The sequence below is a fragment of the Crinia signifera genome, chromosome 3 (assembly GCF_055691185.1).
Source record: "Crinia signifera chromosome 3, ASM5569118v1, whole genome shotgun sequence".
In the NCBI taxonomy this organism is placed as follows: Eukaryota; Metazoa; Chordata; class Amphibia; order Anura; family Myobatrachidae; genus Crinia; species Crinia signifera.
Window position 1 is genome coordinate 318,116,598 of NC_139219.1, and position 19,726 is coordinate 318,136,323.

Consider the following 19,726-nt stretch of genomic DNA (forward strand, 5'->3'; position numbering starts at 1 on the left):
TTGGTAGCAGTAGCCCACATCATTGCAGGGTCCCAGCGTCCTTGGTAGTAGTAATCTCCCCATCATTGCAGGGTCCCAGCGTCCTTGGTAGCTGTAGTCCCTCATCATTGCAGGATCCCAGTGTCCTTGGTAGCAGTAGTCCCCCATCAATGCAGGGTCCCAGCGTCCTTGGTAGCAGTAGTCCCCCATCATTGCAGGGTCCCAGCATCCTTGGTAGTTGTAGTCCCCCCATCATTGCAGGGTCCCAGCATCCTTGGGAGCAGTAGCCCACATCATTGCAGGGTCCCAGCATCCTTGGCAGCAGTAGTCCCACCATCATTGCAGGGTCCCAGCATCCTTGGCAGCAGTAGTCCCTCATCATTGCAGTGTCCCAGTGTCCTTGGTAGTAGTAGTCCCTCATCATTGCAGGGTCCCAGTGTCCTTGGTAGCAGTAGTCCCCCATCATTGCAGGGTCCCAGCGTCCTTGGGAGCAGTAGTTTCCCATCATTGCAGGATCCCAGCGTCCTTGGTAGCAGTAGTCCCCCATCATTGCAGGGTCCCAGCGTCCTTGGGAGCAGTAGTTTCCCATCATTGCAGGGTCCCAGCGTCCTTGGGAGCAGTAGTCCCCCTTCATTGTAGGGTCCCAGCGTCCTTGGTAGTAGTAATCCCCCATCATTGCAGGGTTCCAGCATCCTTGCTAGTAGTAGTCCCCCATCATTGCAGGGTTCCAGCATCCTTGGTAGTAGTAGTTTCCCATCATTGCAGGGTCCCAGCGTCCTTGGTATCAGTAGTCCCCCATCATTGCAGGGTCCCAGCATCTTTAATAGCAGTAGACTCCCATCATTGCAGGGTCCCAGCGTCCTTGGTAGCAGTAGTCCCCCATCATTGCAGGGTCCCAGTGTCCTTGGTATCAGTAGTCCCCCATCATTGCAGGGTCCCAGCATCTTTAATAGCAGTAGACTCCCATCATTGCATGCTTCCATCATACTTAGTATCAGTATTCCCCTATCATGGCAGGGATTCGGCTTCCTTGCTAGCAGTAGTCACCTATCAATGCAGAATCCCTGCATCCTTGGTAGCAGAAGTTCCAGATCATTTCAGGGTCCAGGCACCCTTGGTAGCAGTAGCCCCCCATCATTGCTGGGACCCAGCTTCCTTGGCAGTAGTAGTCTCCCATCATTGCAGGCTCCCAGCATCCTTGGCAGCAATAGTCTCCCATCTTTTCAGGGTATCAGCTTCCTTTGTAGCAGTGGTCTCCCATCATTGTAAGGTCCCAGTGTCCTTGGTATCAGTAGCCCCCCATCATTGCAGGGTCCCAGCATCCTTGGCAGCTCCATTGACATGATTTTTGGTGAAAACATTCCCCCCGATCACACTTTCACTACCCAGGTTGTCAGAGAACAGGTCTCGATGGGAGAATAAAAGTGAATTTTAAGTAACATCTTACAACCCATTCATGACCGGATGATCAGGCAGCTTGACTTCCGGTTAGCACGGTGAAACTACATCTCTCTCACACATACACACAGAGGCAATCCCAAGGTAGAAGACTAGCTTTCAAAGCGTTTGCTTCAAGTGGGCTTACTAGTATATAATTGTATTGTATTTTTTTTTGTTATTATAACATTTTTAATATTTCAGAATATCGTCAAAAACTTAAATGGTATCAAATTTTTTATAGCATATTTGGATTCTGTGCTGCAAATAACGTTAAATTGACGCACAATGGTTTTTGACTAGTGTATGGGGACAGTGCCAGAACTCTGTATAACTCTCCTTCTAGCAGAGTAAGTGACCGTCCAGCCACAGCGCTGCGTCACAGACACAGACACACCCTCTGCCAGCGCTGGAGATAGTCCTCCTTCCCCTGATATCACATGCAAACTAAAGAGTCAGCAGAAACGCTGTATATACTTAACTTTAGTGACAGCTGTGTATATAGGACAGAGGTAATATACAGTGACTGTGTCAAATGCAATAACTGCTATTGACTCATAAAGGTGAAGCAAGTTTTAGTACTAGAGATAAGATCGTGTAACATGATTATATATATAAACAATGGCTGCTGAACGGTGAGGACAAGGTCTTGACATAGGCCCTGCAGCCGGCTGAAACATTGATTTTCATGTATCTCTATGTACTGTATACATTTAAGATTTTTTAACATAAACACGACTGGAGAGTCTCTAGGGGGCCTGATTCAGAACTTTCCGATAGGCTGCGTATATTCGCTGCCTAGAAATCAGGTAAACACCCCCCGCTGCCCCGCCAAATGCCCACCCACCAAGCGAATACCCTCGCATGCATCAGCATGGGGGGCATAAAATTCTTGGTGGTCTGATGCATCCATCCCCTGCCGGCCCCCCAGTGAGCGAATCCCCCGGTGACTTTAAACCTTGATGAAGGCGTTCGCTCTGGCTAACGGGGACGGGTCTCTACCGTTCATAATGTGTGTATAAGGGGCTCTACCTGGTGTACTAAGTATAGGGGGCTCTACCTGGCATAATGTGTGTATCAGGAGCTCTGCCTGATGTACTATGTATAGGGGGCTCTACCGTTCATAATGTGTGTGTATCAGGGGCTCTGCCTGGTGTACTATGTATAGGGGGCTCTTCCTGTCATAATGTGTGTATCAAGGGCTCTGCCTGGTGTACTATGTATAGGGGGCTCTTCCTGGCATAATGTGTGTATCAGGGGCTCTGCCTGGTGTACTATGTATAGGGGGCTCTACCTGGAATAATGTGTGTATCAGGGGCTCTACCTGGTGTAATATGTATAGGGGGCTCTACCTGGCATAATGTGTGTATCAGGGGCTCTGCCTGGTGTACCATGTATAGGGGGCTCTTCCTGGCATAATGTGTGTATCAGGGGCTCTGCCTGATGTACTATGTATAGGGGGCTCTACCTGGAATAATGTGTGTATCAGGGGCTCTGCCTGGTGTACTATGTATAGGGGGCTCTTCCTGGCATAATGTGTGTATCAGGGGCTCTGCCTGATGTACTATGTATAGGGGGCTCTAACGTTCATAATGTGTATCAGGGGCTCTGCCTGGTTTACTATGTATAGGGGGCTCTTCCTCGCATAATGTGTGTATCAGGGGCTCTGCCTGGTGTACTATGTATAGGGGGATCTTCCTGGCATAATGTGTGTATCAGGGGCTCTGCCTGGTGTACTATGTATAGGGGGCTCTTCCTGGCATAATGTGTGTATCAGGGGCTCTGCCTGGTGTACTTTGTATAGGGGGCTCTTCCTGGCATAACAGGGCTCTGCCTGATGTAATATGTACAGTAATGGGAGCTCTGTCTGGTATAAAATGTAGCAGGGGGCTCTGCCAGGCATAACATGTAATGGGGCTCTGCCTGGCTTAATGTCTAATGAGGGCTCTGTCTGTCGTAATGTGTGTAAAGGGGGCTCTACCTAGCATAATATCTTTAATTGGCTTTACTCTACACAGTGTGTTTAAGGGGCTCTACCTGGCATGAAATACCTAAGGCGCTTTACTTAGCGCAATGTCTACAAGTGCTATACCTGGCCCAATGTGTACAAGTGACTCTACTGGGTGGTGTAATGTAAATAACAGACACTACTGAGTGGTGTAATGTGAATTGGTGCTATTATGTGCCCAAACCCCTTCCCAATGAAGCCACACGTCTAAACTTGGGTGTGGATCGTTTTATTGACCATGGTTAGGTCGACAGTCATTAGGTCGACACCGTTGGGTCGACAGGTGGGAAGGTCGACAGGGTTCTAGGTCGACATGGGTGAAGGTCGACAGGTGTCTAGGTCGACATGGGACAAGGTCGACATGGGTTTAGGTTGACATATGCGTTTGATCGAAATGGGTTAGGTCGACAGGTCGCTAGGTCGACATGGGTTTTTCACTGTTTTTTTTACCCGAATGTCAACACAGTCGACATGGACACAGTTGGAAGTCAACCGCAGCCCCTCGCATCGCTCGCTGCGCTCGGCACACTATTTTATTCTCACGCCACACCCTAGTGGATGGTAAGGCATGAAATAACGCCTGTCGGCACATGTAGGCTCAAAAAAAACAGTAAAAAAACCCATGTCGACCTAACGACCTGTCGACCTAACCCATTGGCCCATTAGTAAAGGCCAAAACAGAGGTTTTCAGTAAAGTATTTATATATTTTTAAGTATTTAACCTCTTATTGCTTAACTCTCTCATATATATCTCCACTGTGATAGTGCCGCCTATGCACTGCAGCACAGCCGTATCACATGACCGCCGCGGTTGTGCTGACAATGATGGATCACCGTAGGGATCGACATTGTAAGGCCACCATCAAATGATGGTGGGGTTTCCATCATCAAATCTTTCGATGCAATGGTAACTGTCCATCACATCAATAGAATCATCAAGCAAGATCATCAAATCGCAATCAAATGTTTAACATCTGATGTCGGTAAACATCGGAATGCCGCCATGGAATGGTAAAAGTACTACCATCAAAACAAAATCATTAAGAAACATTGCGATTCGGTGTCCATCCCTAGATTGCAGCAACGGCTGTAGCTGATGGAGACACTGGACCTCAAGGGCCCTTCTTGCAGTTTAAGGTGGCCCGAGACACTAGGAAACAGAGTGGTCCGGGGTGCACTTGGCCCCCGGCACAGCCAACCACTTGTGATTGATGCAGAATATTTACAGACTGTGTAGAGCAGGGAAACGTGGGACAAAGGTGAAGCCAGTTCTACAGACAATGTTATGTAACTGCCGCAGTCAGAGTAAAGGTGAATGGATTGTTACTAGAACTAAGGTGAATGGATTTTTTTTTGAAAGCACATGTCACACATTCCTGTTTATATTAATAGCACCACAAAGTGTTCCCAGCACTTTATTACAAAGTACACTAAAGCTATTCTTAAACAAGGGACTTGACTCAAAGGCCTTCATTCAGAGGGATATTTTGCAGAGAAGATGTCTGCAGACCCCTGGGTTTTGGTTTTGGATTTCCAGTCACTTCAAGGTCATTTTGACCACTCTCAGCTTAAAATACCGTTCACCAATATTGGTCAACGGATGGCTAACTGAAGCAACACACTATAACAGCAGCACAAAAACATGGCAGTTATTTCTGTTTATAATTGTGTTGTAAATTAGTATACACAAAAAAAAAAAAAAAAATGTTTGTCTATGCAAAAAAGACCATCACCAATGCCCCCCAAGAATACAGCCCATAAAGAGGAAAAAAGCAGTGCAAGATGAAATTGTCGATGGAACCTCCCACCCACATTTATGTTGTATATAGAAAACTTTAGGACACACACAGTGTAACAAACCAAGCACTTTTGTGATCGCAACTAGGGATGACAATCCAGGGACATTTTTTCAATCCCGGAATTCGGGATTGAAAAATGCCCAGTCCCGAGATTCCCGGGATCCCAAGATTGGCTTCCCTAATAAAAACCCACGTGGTGCAGCTGGGAGCTGGGAGGGTGGGCGGTGGAGCCGGGAGTGTGGGCCATGGAGCCATGAGTGGACGGGTGGGCAGACTGATGGAGCTGGGCGGGCTGATGGAGCTAGGCAGATGGGTGGGCCGATGGAGCCAGGCTGATGGAGCCAGGGTGGGCAGGCAGCCTGATGGAGCCACTACGGGCCAAGGACAAGGCGGGCTGTGTGGCCTGTGCAGCGTGACCTCTGACCTTGTCATGCTGCGCAGAGCTGCACTGCTGGGGACGGTAGAATCTAGGCAGCGTCTGATCACTCGCTCAGAAACCGCCCGGTATTAGACTGTGCATGCTCAGTCTAATCCCGAAATCCTGGGATTGGAAACTCCAATCCCGGAATTGAAATCCCGGTGTTTTGAGGGCCAGATCCTGGGATCTCGTCGATCCCAATTGGCCACCATTATATCGACTGTCACTTTTGTGTCTGAAGTGCTTGAATTGTTTGGTCCCCACAATACAAGGCAACAGTGGCGTAAGTTCGTCCCAGGTGCCCGGAGGCGAGATGAATGTTAGTGCCCCCCCCAATCCCCACTTTAATATAGATAGATACACCTAGACGTGTGTGTGTGTGTGCAAATCCTACTCACAGGGGACCACTCACATGTTCCTTAAGCCAACTGGCTCCCACCCTCCTCCCCACAGCCAGTGGTGACTCACCCTTCACGCAGCTATGGAGACCCGAATCACATGCTCCTTCCCACAGCCACAGCCAGCATGCTCCGACTCTCCGCCCCGCAGCTACAGCTAGCCGGCAATCAGGACCACTCTCCGTCTCCTCCCCAAAGCCATAGCCAGCGGACTCCGCCCCTCCTCCCCGCAACCACAGCCAGTCAGCGGACTCGCCCCTCCTCCCTGCAGCCACGGCTAGTCAACTCCTGCCATGCTCACAGCGCTGTTCGCACGCAGAGTAGACCGGAGCAACGGGACGGGACGCTAGCTGTAATGCAGGAGGAGGGGGGACTGTCACTAGACGGGAGACCTGCATGATTGTGCGCACTGGGGGTTGCACTGTATACGAGCCGCGTATGACTCTGTGGCTCATTATTAGAGTAGTAAAAGACATTCAATAGGGGGCAATGGCGTCAGTGCCCCCTGCTGGCCAGGAGCCCGGCGGCAAATGACTCCATTGCTTCCCGGACTTCCGCCACTGCAAGGCAAGTAAACTAACAGTGTTGCTAATCCTCTCTACAGTTGGAAAATGCAATTCTCCTCACGTTCACCCTCCATAGTGATAAAATTATCTTCTCACACAAAGAGCCTTATTCTAGATCACTCGTTCTGACAAAATCCTTCTTAGATGGACAAAACCATGTGCACTGCAGGTGGGGCAGATGTAACATGTGCAGAGAGAGAGTTAGATTAGGGTGAGTTATTTTGTTTCTGTGCAGGGTAAATACTGGCTGCTTTATTTTTACACTGCAATATAGATCTCACTTTGAAGTAAAACCCCACCCAAATCTAACTCTCTCTGCACAAGTAAAATCTGCCCCACCTGCAGTGCACATGTTTTTGTCCATCTAAGAAGGATTTTGTCAGAAAGAGTGAACTAGAATAAGGCCCAAAATTAGCTTATCCCCACTGCAATTCACCATTAAAGAAGACTGTGCTTTGACGTAATTGTCAGGAAAGGTCTTCCTCGTGTAATTTATACTTAATTTTTATGAACATCAATTTTTCCACATTTTCAGGAAGGCCTCCTACGCCGGTTGCCTACAAGGTTCTTGACTGTGCTAAACACGCTTTCCGAGTACACACTGGAGGGTGGCAGCTTAAGCAAAATAAAATGTGTTTAAAAAGGGGGCAGACTAGATGGGCCAAATTGTTCTTATCTGCTGTCAAGTTCTACGCCCCTAAAGCTACTTTGAACAAGAAGCCCCAACTCTCTTTTTTCCTACTAGTATTCAAAAAAGTGTCTGACGTGTTAATTTAGACATTGTCATAAAAATAATCCTCCACTAAGTCAATGATATTGGGCAAGTCTTTCAGGTTGTCCAAATGCCTCATGACCAATAGCTATTTCAGCTATGACTTGTTGTCGTTTGGGCATTTATAACACAGGAATATCAGTGAAAACAACCTGATATTGACATGACAATGAGTGTTCTGCAGATTCAGCTCTTCAATCTCTAACATGTTTCTGTGCATGGTTAGCAGATGTGGGACAATGAACTATAGTAGTTTACAAGTTAATTAGTTGTAAGGTTCTACCCTGCACGGCTGTACATTTCTTCAAGGTCTTGAGCTGTTCCTGAGTAATACAAAGATGTGCACAGATTATGTGATAAGAGTCTTGTACCCACTGCCGTTAACCCCTAGTTGTACATGACCAGAGCCAGATTAAAGTCTAAATTGGCCTGGAGCTGAAAATTATCAAGGGCCTATTATGCGCAATGATAGGGGTTGTGGCCAGCACCTAATAATGTGGGGGGCGTGACCAGTGTTCTGGTTGGGTGGTCTGCTCATGGGTGTGTCTGTATTTGTGTAAATACTTTCAACTAATTATATAGCTGGCATAGGAAAATTGCAGGGAGATATATTCGGCAGTAGTGGTTTTTTTTAAGGGAGCGCTCCTCATAAAAAACTCACCCAGTGGAGCGCTCCCCCCAAAAAAACACAAATTAAGGGGTTAAGGCAAAATTCACATTTTGCCACATGGATTGAGCCAAAATAAACACTATACCAAACAGATTGAGCAATAATGCCCAATATGCTTCATAAACAGGGGCATTTGGCGCGCATTAAAAATTGACACCATAATGCCCATTACATGTTAAGCCACCAGTCTAGTCCCTGCATTTTCTGGTGTGAGGGGGACAGAACCCCCCCCCCCCCTCCTTTAAACAACCAACTATATCTTTGGAACCAACTGATCCATTTTCATGTGGGCTTCGAATGATTTTGGTCCCGTGAAAATGGGCCATTTGTTTCCAGAGAAATCTGCCCTCAAACAACATGAACAGCCATGAAATTACATTTCAGAAATGAACAAATCGGTTTACCTGCAATATCTGTAGAACCAATGAACCCATATGGACCAGTCTGGTATCAGATTGAAGGCCCAGCGATTTGAGATCAACCTCAAGCTTCTGTGATGCTGGAGGGGGAACTGGCAGCCGTTGGAACCGGGTGAGGTCAGAATTAGAATTAGCGGGTCCCATGTTATCCTATGGGGAAAACGTTCCAGCTTTGCCTGGCGGTATCTCCGGTTCCCGGGGGAGCTAGCAACGCGGTGCTCTTTGGAAAGCCCTGGCCCTCAGCTACAAAATGGGCCTATTTGGAGAGTGGGTCTCGAGCTGTAGCTCCATCAGGCCCATTGTTAATCCGGAAAAAAAGGAAGGGTTGTGCAGCGCTCTTATTTTAATGATGAATGAATCATATGAATCAACGAAATATTTAATTGTTTAAAAAAAATTAATTAAAATACAAATTGACATATATTTGAGAAAAAATAATAATAATAAATAAATTGATGAAGAGTATAAAAATATTATAAAAACACACAGTGGGACCTGTCAATAAGATAGAAACCTGCTCCGGACGGTAAGTGTCCAAGTCCAATTGTATCCAAGTTGATGGAACCAATATTGAGAACCAAGGTTGCTGCTGGAGGTGTCCCTGTCCCTTAGGGATTAGATGAATTGTGGGGATCCTCTCTAAAGTGCAGCTGTGCTTGGTAAGGTTTGGATAGATGGTTCCTTGTGCTCGCTGGAGGTGTACCAGTCCACTAAGGACTGCTTTTACGTGGGGGTCCTCTCAAAAAGTGCGTAGTGCTTGGAGAATGGATGGAGCTTGGTGGAAGTCCAGAATTCTAGGCAGGTGGATGGAATGAGTGCAGTGACAGGTCCCCTGATATCACCAACGCGTTTCGCTGTTGTTAAGAACAGCTTTTTCAAGGCCATTGTTAATCCGGCCCTGTACATGACCCAACCACAAAAACTAGTAGTTCCGGACTTGCCTGGTGCATTTTTAAACTGAGCATAGCATTTATGTGATACGATTGTAGCATTTTGTCTAGAAGGAGATGCTGATTGACTATAATGAATATTTATTAATATTGGAAAGAGAAAAGGTCAGATATCTATCAGTGTTCAAGAGAAAATGGTCCTTATTCAGATCTGATTGCAGTGCAAATTTGTTCTCAAAATGGGCACTGCAGGTGGGGCAGATGTAACATGTGCAGAGAGAGTTAGATTTGGGTGCGGTCAGGGCCGGTGCTCATCTGCATACTGGGGGGGGGAAGTGGTGATGCGGCAGTCAGGTCTGGGGAAGGGGTGGGAGCTTGCAGTGGCCGGCGCCCCAAGCAAATACCTAAAGCTGCCTAGTGGTGGCGTCGGCATTGGGTGCGGTGTGTTGAAACTAAAATCTAAATTGCAGTGTAAAAATAGTGCACCCAGTATTTACCCTGCACAGAAACAAAATAACTCACACAAAGCTAACTCTCTCTATACATGTTACATCTGCCCCACCTGCAGCACACATGATTTTGCCCATTTTGAGAACAAATTTGTATTGCGATCAGATCTGAATAAGGGCCTATAGCTTGTGGTCTCTACAAAGAAGGTCGCTGTGGTCCAATGTCATCTGCATCAGTTGCCCACACTGCTATCACTGAACATATGGTTAAAAATCAATATAAACCGATAATAATAACGGAGAAACTGGAAATTGTGCTTTGATGTTGAAATAAGCACAGACAGAACTCTGTTAAAAAAGACCACCCAAGTTGCTCTTTTATTCCATCTGGAGCACCCTCCATCCCGGATCTCGCTGGTCCCTATGTGCTGGGTCCAATTAAAGGTTCCAGGTGCCCCAGGCTAATACACATGTCGCTCCCCTTGTAATACTGCTATATACATGTGTATGGGCGCTCAGAGACTCGCCCGTCATACTGCCCATGTGCATGTAAGGAAGGTTATACAGCTGGCATATAGGATCTAATGCTTGTGGCGGGGGAAGGAGACTTTGGCTTTAGGCTGCCCGGCTGGTGCTGTAGCACCTAAATGAGGGGGAGATTTAGGTGCCACTGTACCCTGTGCTCCCCTTTGTCAGCCCCCTTACAGTCAGAGCAAACTAACATCACCTGTTCTCCATCTTGAGCAGCAGCAGAAGTGTGCAGTGAAGAGACACAGGAGTATAAGGCTTCATGACTTGCCAACCAGATGAAATATATGAGGGGGAGAGGTTTATAGCTTTTGCCCATGTCCTGTTTAACCTGTTATCTGATGAGACCATTTGAGACTAAAGAGAGAGAGACACACACAGACACACACACGCACACACACACACACACACACACACTCACACTCATTCCTGTCCCATTGTGTAATTAATACAGAGGATGCTGACATTCTTGTATGTAGCAATATAGAACGAGGGCCGCATAGGCTCGAGTGTATTTAAAAGCCTGTGAATTTGGGGGTTGTAAATAAAGCTAGGAAGATAGAACAACGTGCCCAAGGGAAATATTAAGTTGAGTGGCAGCTAGATCTGCCAATCAGGAAGCATGGGGGTGTTTGCTTAGAGAGGTATATATCTAGGTTAGCTTGCAGGAAGGACTTCCTCTATGAGTCTGGATCCCCACCCTCCCTTGCCTTTCCTCTGTGCTACCTGGCTTGCGGGCCTTTCACCAAATTGGTTAACCTAGCTTTAATTATCAATCGGCGAAAAGGCGCTCTCGACCAGCAGTCAGGTGGGGTGTCAGGTGGTCTCTGTACGGTATGGCCCCCCTCTGCCAGGACGGCGGGCGAGTCCCGACCAGTGCTCCCTCTAAGCTGTGCGCGCGCACAGAACTCGCCGAGGCCGCGCACAGACATTACAACTGAGTGCACAAAGGTTAAAATCTTGTTTAGTGTTTAATAAGGTTGAAAATCACTGCTATAGCCTATATGTGTGGCGTGTGACGTCTGTAAACATTCAAATTGCTTTAAGAACTCGAAACCGAGGCCTGTATACGTTGTGACGCACAAAAATGTAAATTTTCCTCCAAAGTTGCACAGCCAATATCTTTTGCCGCACACAGTCTTCGTAAAATTAGAGGGAACATTGGGACTCCCGACTCAACACGGTGGGGCATTGGGCACTTCCTGGAAGTATCCTCGTCAGGCCATAGGAGGTGGTGGCATGTCCGGCACAGCGCAGGCTGTACCCACATTAAGGGATGTTAGCGGATTGGGGCGCTTTGGTCGCTGCCATGAGTAACATCCGCGGATGGTGCTGGTCTCAAGTGCTTTCTTTGCCATCCCTTAACAAATAGGGTCATACCATTTACAATAAATATTCCATAACCTTTAAACTTAAGCAGTTGGTGTCCCTGTGAGTTATTTCTAGGCATAAGAGTTAGGTAAAGGTATAGGCAAAGCAGCAACATTTTTCTATGTGACTGAGCTCTAAACAGTACTAAACCTTTATAATAAATCTTATATACAGCACTGCTTTAAATGTAATAATCACAATCCCTAATATACAGTACAGTAAACCCACTGTAATGCGAGACAGTTGGGAGGTATGCTGTAAGCCAGAAGACATTCTGCTTCAGTGTCGGCTGAACACCGCCACCTTGTGGTCCGATTCAGGATCTCTTGCAGTGATCTGAATTAGGGTCCAGCCCAGGGGTTTGCCCATGCGCATTTCTTCAGCGAACGGATTCGGCGAGTTACACACTTGCCGGGCCGTTAGCTGCGGGGAGGGACGGACGGGGACATTTCCGAACCAGATTGACCGCTCAGCATTTTGTGGGCGTCACCATGAATACGTCCTGCGTTCCCCTGGGAACGCAGGAGGGCCGATGTCTGCCAGGGGTGGGAGGCTGATGTTCTGCCCTGTCTTCATCCCAGTGCTTGCAAACAAAAGTCAGTTAAACATTAGGTTGACATAGGGAAGGTCAACATTCAAAATCAAAAGATTTTTACACTGGGCACAAGTCATGGAAGGCGCCGCGTAGCCAGAGACTAACTCAGTGGTGCGATGGAAAATGGCATTTTCTGGCTGGAAGTGGTGACACACACCCTCCCCTCTAAGGCTGTGTCACACCTAGCATTTTCGTAGGCAGGCCTGCATTGCGGCCTATACGCTTGCGCAATTTTTCGATAACTGACCGCTGGTCTGAATCGGGCCCTTAGTACGGAGAGACTTTTAGCAAAGAAACGGAGACAGAGCATTACTGCAAAAATACTGCAGAACCGGTTATTGTTCCTGCTGTGAGATGGATGATACTAAACTGTGTATACTGCACTGTGGGGGTTAATCTAATTAATTCGGTCCGCCGTGCGTGCGCAGATGCATTTATGTGCATCTGGAGACGCAGGGGGCGTGCTGCCACAGCAAAAAAAAAGAGTGTTCGCCGGGTACACACACCAAAGATGCGGACGGGGGCTTAAAGCGGTGGGCCGGGTGATTCGCCCATGGGAATGCCCAGCATTTCATGAATAAAAATGCTGGCGTTCCCATGTAAATCGTCCGCTGACGTGGGTGTGGGGGGCGGGCAGCTGACATCACCGGTAGGGCAGGCGACAGGGGGGGTCAAAGGGGACACCTGTACCGGGGGCCTCAAGCTTGTTAGGGGCCCCAAGGTTCTGAGGTGCTCAGGGGCTGTTAGCATAGCTGCGGCAATGCAGTGACTAGCAATGGTTTATAAAGGCACCCCCTGGTTCCTGTAAGGGTACTTACTCGGACCCTCCTCCGGTATTAGTGAAATATTGTAACAATAAAAAAAAAACATTCAATATGTAGTATACGAAAAATGTTTTGCTCAAGGGGGCGGGGTTAGGGGGGCCCGCCAGAGATATCAGTGTTCCAGGCCCCAAGATTTCTGTTACCGGCCCTGATCACCGGATGTCATCTGCCCGCTCATTTCCTGTCAAGTGTGCACGCAAATCTAAGTGACCTGAGAGTCACCTAGATGTGCGTGCACCCTCCACATCACCCTCCACCCATGATGTGGGCGTTCCTCCATAGGCTGTGAATGGATGTTTATGTTAAACAAACGTTTGCTGCTGTGTTGGTGAACCTATCATGCAAGGTGGGGGGGGGGGTGCATACCAGCAAGTGGTGTCTGGGGGACTCACTAGGCTGCGAATTTGCAGCCTTGTGAGTCAGCCAGTATAAGGGCCTGTATGTATAACTAGTAGTAACATTAAGAAAGTGATCACATACTGCAAGTGACTGTTATGTTGCATATTTGGGTACTTGTTTCCTAGCACGGCGCCCGCGATTTTGATTATATGCATCGGGTCGGAAAAATCGCGTCGATCGCATTGCATGCCAACCAAATCGCATGCGATGCGATCGACGCGATCGACCCGATTTTTACATTGGAATCAATGTAAAATGGTCCCTGAGACCCGATTTTACATTGATTTCAATGTAAAAAGCCCCAAAACCCCCCATTTTTAAAGCATCCCCCCCTCATGTTTGAAATGCCCCCCCATTGTTAACGCCACCCCACTATTGACTTGAACCCGAAGTGTGTCGAGCGCAGCAAGCCTGCGAGGGGCGTCGGTACGCGTCCTCCGACCTTTTCATACCCCCACTATCCACGTCGGCGTGGAGTTGATTTTATAAAGTTTGGTGAGCGCAGTGAGCCACCGAACCCGAAGCGTGGCAAGCGCAGCGAGCCTGGCGAGGGGACGCGCATAACTTCACAGGTATACGCGTCCCCTCGCGGGGCTCGCTGCGCTCGCCACGTCAATAGTGAGGTGGCGTTAACAATAGGGGGGGCATTAAGTATACTTTACAACCATAATCAATCAGAAATGGGCCATATTGGCCCATTTCCCATTGCCTCCTATGTAAAATCGCGTTGATCACATTAATCGCATCGCGGGCCATTATAATGGCCCGCGACCGACGTGATCAACCCGATTTTCACTTTAAAAATAATTTAACATTAATCTCTATGGGAAAATCGCGTTGATCGCGTCGGTCGCATCGCTGCCCTTTATTATGGGCCGAGATGGATCAACGCGATTTTCTCTTTCACCGGCAAATTAGTGATTAGTGATTGACAGAAAATCGGGTCCATCGCGTTGATTGTATGCCTTAAGTACCTTAAACTTAAGGCATACAATCAATGAGACGGGCGCCATTGTAGGAAACAAGTACCATATTTGTTACCAAATTAACCTTTCAAATTTACCAGAACAGTGACAATTTTCAGTCCCTGTCCTCACGTGTGGTGACTTTTGTACAGGGACTTCAGTGGGTCCTCATCGCTCTGCTGTGTCAACTGGAGTGATAGCGAGGTGCCCGGTCAAATGAAGACACAGAAGTCTGCTGGACAATCAGGTAGATTAATCCTAATCAACACCCCACCACTAGATACATATGACCTATGTAGGGGCCTGCCTGGAGTACACAGACTTTCCCTAGCTTAACCCGTTCAGTGCCAAGTGAATTTGATAAAACAGCCAAAATAAAATAAAACATTTGTATTCATCATAATGACCTGTAATTTTTACCTTTTATAGGAAGTATAATCTTTTTTTACACAACATTTTTTGTTTGAATCTATATAACAAATGTGAGCGACGCCGGCATTTTTAGCAGGTATTTTGGACATCTCTCACAGAGATATTGGCACTCAAAGCGTTAATGTGCACTTGTTATACAGGCAATGGCGCCACAGTGTGTGGATGTTCAGGGAAATGTGCTGGCCTTTGTGGGGGCGCAGAAATCCACATTGCCTTATTGGAGTAGTGGGGTAGATAGAGAGGGGGTCTCCAGTAACCACACAAAGGACTGGCTAATGTAAAACAAACCTTTTTATTGTACAAACTATTTTAATACTGTATGTCAAATAATGAAACCTTGCACAATAATTAATATTTGAAAAGCATTTCAGAGTCTTATCAAGAGACCAGTAGGAGACAGAACAAGCTTTTTTATTACAATTTAAAATCGTACAAATTATAGATTTTGAGAATTTGTTACTTTTTCAGAGCTTTGATGATCACCAGCACATATGTATACACCAGCTCCCAGGCTCCTGCATTACATACACCTACTGACTAGCCACATTTCCATGAACACACCTCCAAACGCCAAACAATCATGGTCAGTGGCGACTCCTGAGGATGGGCTGCCGCACAATTCAAAATTCAAATAGGGGAGCCGCACCAGCTGTAAGTCAGTGAACTGGTGGCAGTTGGTGTGGCTCATCTATTTGAATTTTGGTCTGTGCTGCAGCCCATCCTCTAGAGCCGCCTCTGATCATGGTCCATTTTCTTTAGGTCAACAAGTCTGAAAGCATGTTCTAGCTGCGAGGTATAGCACAGATTTCATGAGGTTTGGGGGCATTAGTAGTCCCTACTATCGGGGTGAGGTCCAGTGTAGCTCCGGGAGGGGCCTGGAAGGTGAAGTTCTGCAGCAGCGACGTGAAGAACACAAACAGCTCAGTTTTTGCCATGTTTTCCCCAGCGCAGCTTCTCTTACCTGGGACAAACAAAAAGAAGTAGAGGTAGATAAATTTTACTTTTTTTTTCATGAAATTGGACATCAATTTTATTTAAGTCCTAGTACCCTAAAGTGCAAGTGGCTCTTGTAATCTTTTCAGATGTGTGTGATGCTTTCTTTGGGGTCAATCTAATTATGTGTGAGTTGCGAGCTTGTTTCATGACCACACAAATGTGCGTACTCGAGGCTCCTTAATAGAATGTGACGGCAGAAAAGAACCACTCGGCCCATCTAGTCTGCCCCTTTTTTAAACGTGTTACCTCAAACCATATTTGATCCTTATTTCTTTGTAAGGATATCAATATGCCTATCCCAAGCATGTTTACATTGTACTACTGTATTTGACTCAACTACCTCTGATGGGAGGCTAATCCCCTTATCTACTACTCTTTCTGTGAAGTAATTCTTCCTCAAATTTCTCCTGAATCTCCCTCCCTCTAGTTTCAGTGCATTCTTCAAGCCAATTAAAAGTCACGATTTGCAGTACTCGCAGCGGGAGGTGCAAATTTTCGATTATATACAATGTGGAAGGAGTGCATAAAAACGTGGGAGACCTTCCTGGACCCCAGATAGGTGACAAATTCCTTAATAGAATCATATAGAAGGCTGTTAGGGGACATACTGAATGATTTTATAATGGCTGATTTGGGCATTTAAAAAAAAAATTAAAAGAATTCTAAAAAACAAAAATCAAAATGAATTTGATTTAATTACAAAGGAATTCAACAAAAAATGCAACAAAAGTAAAAAAACTGCTTTGGCGGTAAATTGTGGCCATTTTAAAAGTGGAAAAATGTATAGAATAAAATAAATAAATGTTTTCTTTAAATTTGGGGTGCATCATCTAATCAAAAAATGATTTGGGAGAAATTTAAGGCCATTTATTTTTGTAACCCCCAAAACTACATAGACAGCAATGTAGACAGCAATTATTGGCCCAATTAAGTTGATAAAAAACCTCTAAATGCTTACTTAGTTACTGGGGGGCGGGGGTGTTGTATGTGGAGTGAGAGTCCAAGGGGTACTGTAACAAGTCCCAAAATAATTTTCTTAAAATAAAAATTTTCCGACCTTTTCAGACCATCAGGTATAATCAGGTGAATAAAAAAAATAAAATTTTCCTGTGACAATGTGAATTTGTCATTGGATTACAAAATTAATTTGCATGGAGAATTTTACGTAAAAAAATGGAAGCTCGCAACTAGCCAAAGGCAACTTGCACCAAAATGATTTCACCCGTGTGTAACTAATGTAAAGAATGTTTGCAGTGCAAATATCTTTTCATACATTGTTATACAGTGTTATTAAAATAATACTTTTGAATCAAAAATTCTGCAAACAGTTTAATTCATTGATTTAAAATCTACTCAGATGTTTTGGCCTTTCCTTTCTCTATAGGATTTATCTAATTAATGAGAAAGCAACATATTGCATTTGGTCAGTAGGTAAAGAAAAGTGAAGCAATGTTGAAAATATACAAAGTTTGAATAATAATATTAATAATAATAATAATAGTAATAATAAGGTACTTGTTTCCTAGCACGGCACCAGTCGGGTCCCATCGCATACCATAACTTAAGGTATGCGATGGGACCCGATCAGACCTGACCGACCCGATTTTAGGTTGTTAAAGACGTTTCCCGTACAATAAAAAAATCGGCATGCGATGCGATGCAACGCGACCGACCCGATTTTAAATTGAGACCCGATTTTACATTGAAACCAATGCCCCCCAGACCCAATTTTTAATTGATGGTTAATTATTATGTCAAATGCCCCCCCATTGTTAACGCAACGCCACGGTCAGCCCGAAGCGTGGCGAGTGCAGCGAGCCCGCGAGGGGCGGCGGTGCGTGTCCTCCGACCTTTTCATACCCCCACTATCCACGTCAGCGTGGAGTTAATTTTATATAGTGTGGCAAGCGCAGCAAGCCACCGAGCCGGAAGCGTGGCGAGCGCAGCGTAATACGTGGCGAGGGGACGCGTAATACGTGTGAAGTAATGTGCGGCCGCTCGCCAAACTATATGAAATCAACTCAACGCTGACGTGGATAGTGGGGGTATGAAAAGGTCAGAGGACACATACCACCACCTCTCACGGGCTCGCTGCGCTCGCCACGCTTCGGGTTGGCGTTGATCGTGGAGTGGCGTTAACAATGGGGGGGCATTTGACATAGTAATTACCCATCAGGGTGGGTATACAATTAAAAATCGGGTCTGTGGGGGCATTTAACATTGTAATCAGCCATCAGGGTGGTTGCACAATTAAAAATCGGGTCAGTTTGGTTGCATCGCATCGCATGCAATTTGGTCGCATGCAATGCGATGGACCCAATTTTTCCGACCCGATTACATACAATAGAAATCGGTGGCGCTGTGCTAGGAAACAATTACCAATAATAATTCATATACTGATTCAATTGGAAAGGCACAACATGTGCAGAGAGAGTTAGAGTTGGGTGTTTTATTGTTTCTGTGCAGGGTAAATACTGGCTGCTTTATTCTTACACTGCAATATAGATTTCAGTTTGAATGTACACCACCCACCCAAATCTAATTCTCTCTGCACATGTTACATCAGCCCCACCGGCAGTGCACATGGTTTTGTCCATTAGAGAGTGATTGTGCCTTTCCGAGTGAATCTGAATAACCCCCAATGTGCTGTAAGAATCTACGGGTATTGGTAGAGACATGAAGAAAGTGTGACAGCGAGTTTGTCGATCCACAAATGATGTTGGGCCAAATTTACCATTCACATTCCTAAACCAGTCCATCTTTACCCCTCTACCAGAAGGAGGCCATGGAACCACTACACCCTGGAGAAAATCTGGTACTGTATGTTCCAAATTGGAGACATTGGGGTGTGGTGAGGGGCCAGATCATGGGATGCACAAGGGGCCTGATTCTTGTGCATCCCGACCGGCCGCCCTTTGCTAACATATCGCCTCGCATGTGGCCTCTAGCAGGAGAAATCATTCGATCATTGCTCAGCATTGAATAATTTCTCGGTACTTGTGTATTATAGCGGCGCCCCCGATTTCCATCGCGCAATGTTTTAATCGCGTCGCATCGCATGCCATGCACCCGATGGCATGCGATGCGACACGATTTTTGGCCCCTATACGATGAAAGATTGTATAAGCACCATAAAGGGTGCTTTTAAGCACCGTAATGGGTGCTTACAATGTTAAATGCACCCCCACGCCACCCCCCCACTATAAACGTGAACCCGAAGCGTGGCGAGCGCAGCGAGCCCGCGAGGGGCGGCGGTACGCGTCCTCCAACCTTTTCATACCCCCACTATCCACGTCGGCGTGGAGTTGAAAATAGAAAGTGTGGCGAGCGCAGCGAGCCACCGAGCCCGAAGCGTGGCGAGCGGACGCGGATACCTGTGAAGCCTGCGAGGGGACTCCGATACCTGTGAAGGTATCCGCGTCCCCACGCGGGGCTCGCTGCGCTCGCCACGCTTCGGGCTTGGTACTTTCTATTCTCAACTCCACGCCGACTTGGATAGTGGGGGTATGAAAAGGTTGGAGGACGCGTACCGCCGCCCCTCGCGGGCTCGCTGCGCTCGCCACGCTTCGGGTTCACGTTTATAGTGGGGGGGTGGCGTGGGGGTGCATTTAACATTGTAAGCACCCATTAGGGTGCTTATACAATGTTTAATCGCATCGCATTGTATGCCATTGTATGCCATATACAATGTCATACAATTTTTAAATTGTATGGCATTGTACAATATCGCGCGATATCGCGTCGCATCGCATCGCATCGCATACCATCGTATGCCTTATGGTATGCGATGCGATGGGCGCCGCCAAAATAC

At 46.6% G+C, this 19,726-nt stretch overlaps 1 protein-coding gene across 1 annotated transcript in view; it reads right to left on the minus strand.

The window, feature by feature from the left end:
• Positions 1–15,701: 15,701 nt before the first annotated feature.
• Positions 15,702–19,726, minus strand: part of LOC146063036 (uncharacterized) — an 83,765-nt gene continuing 79,740 nt past the window's right edge. The window contains exon 19 of the mRNA XM_083175046.1: positions 15,702–15,880. Coding sequence (XP_083031172.1) covers positions 15,702–15,880 — 179 coding nt within the window. The remainder of the gene's footprint in view (positions 15,881–19,726) is intronic.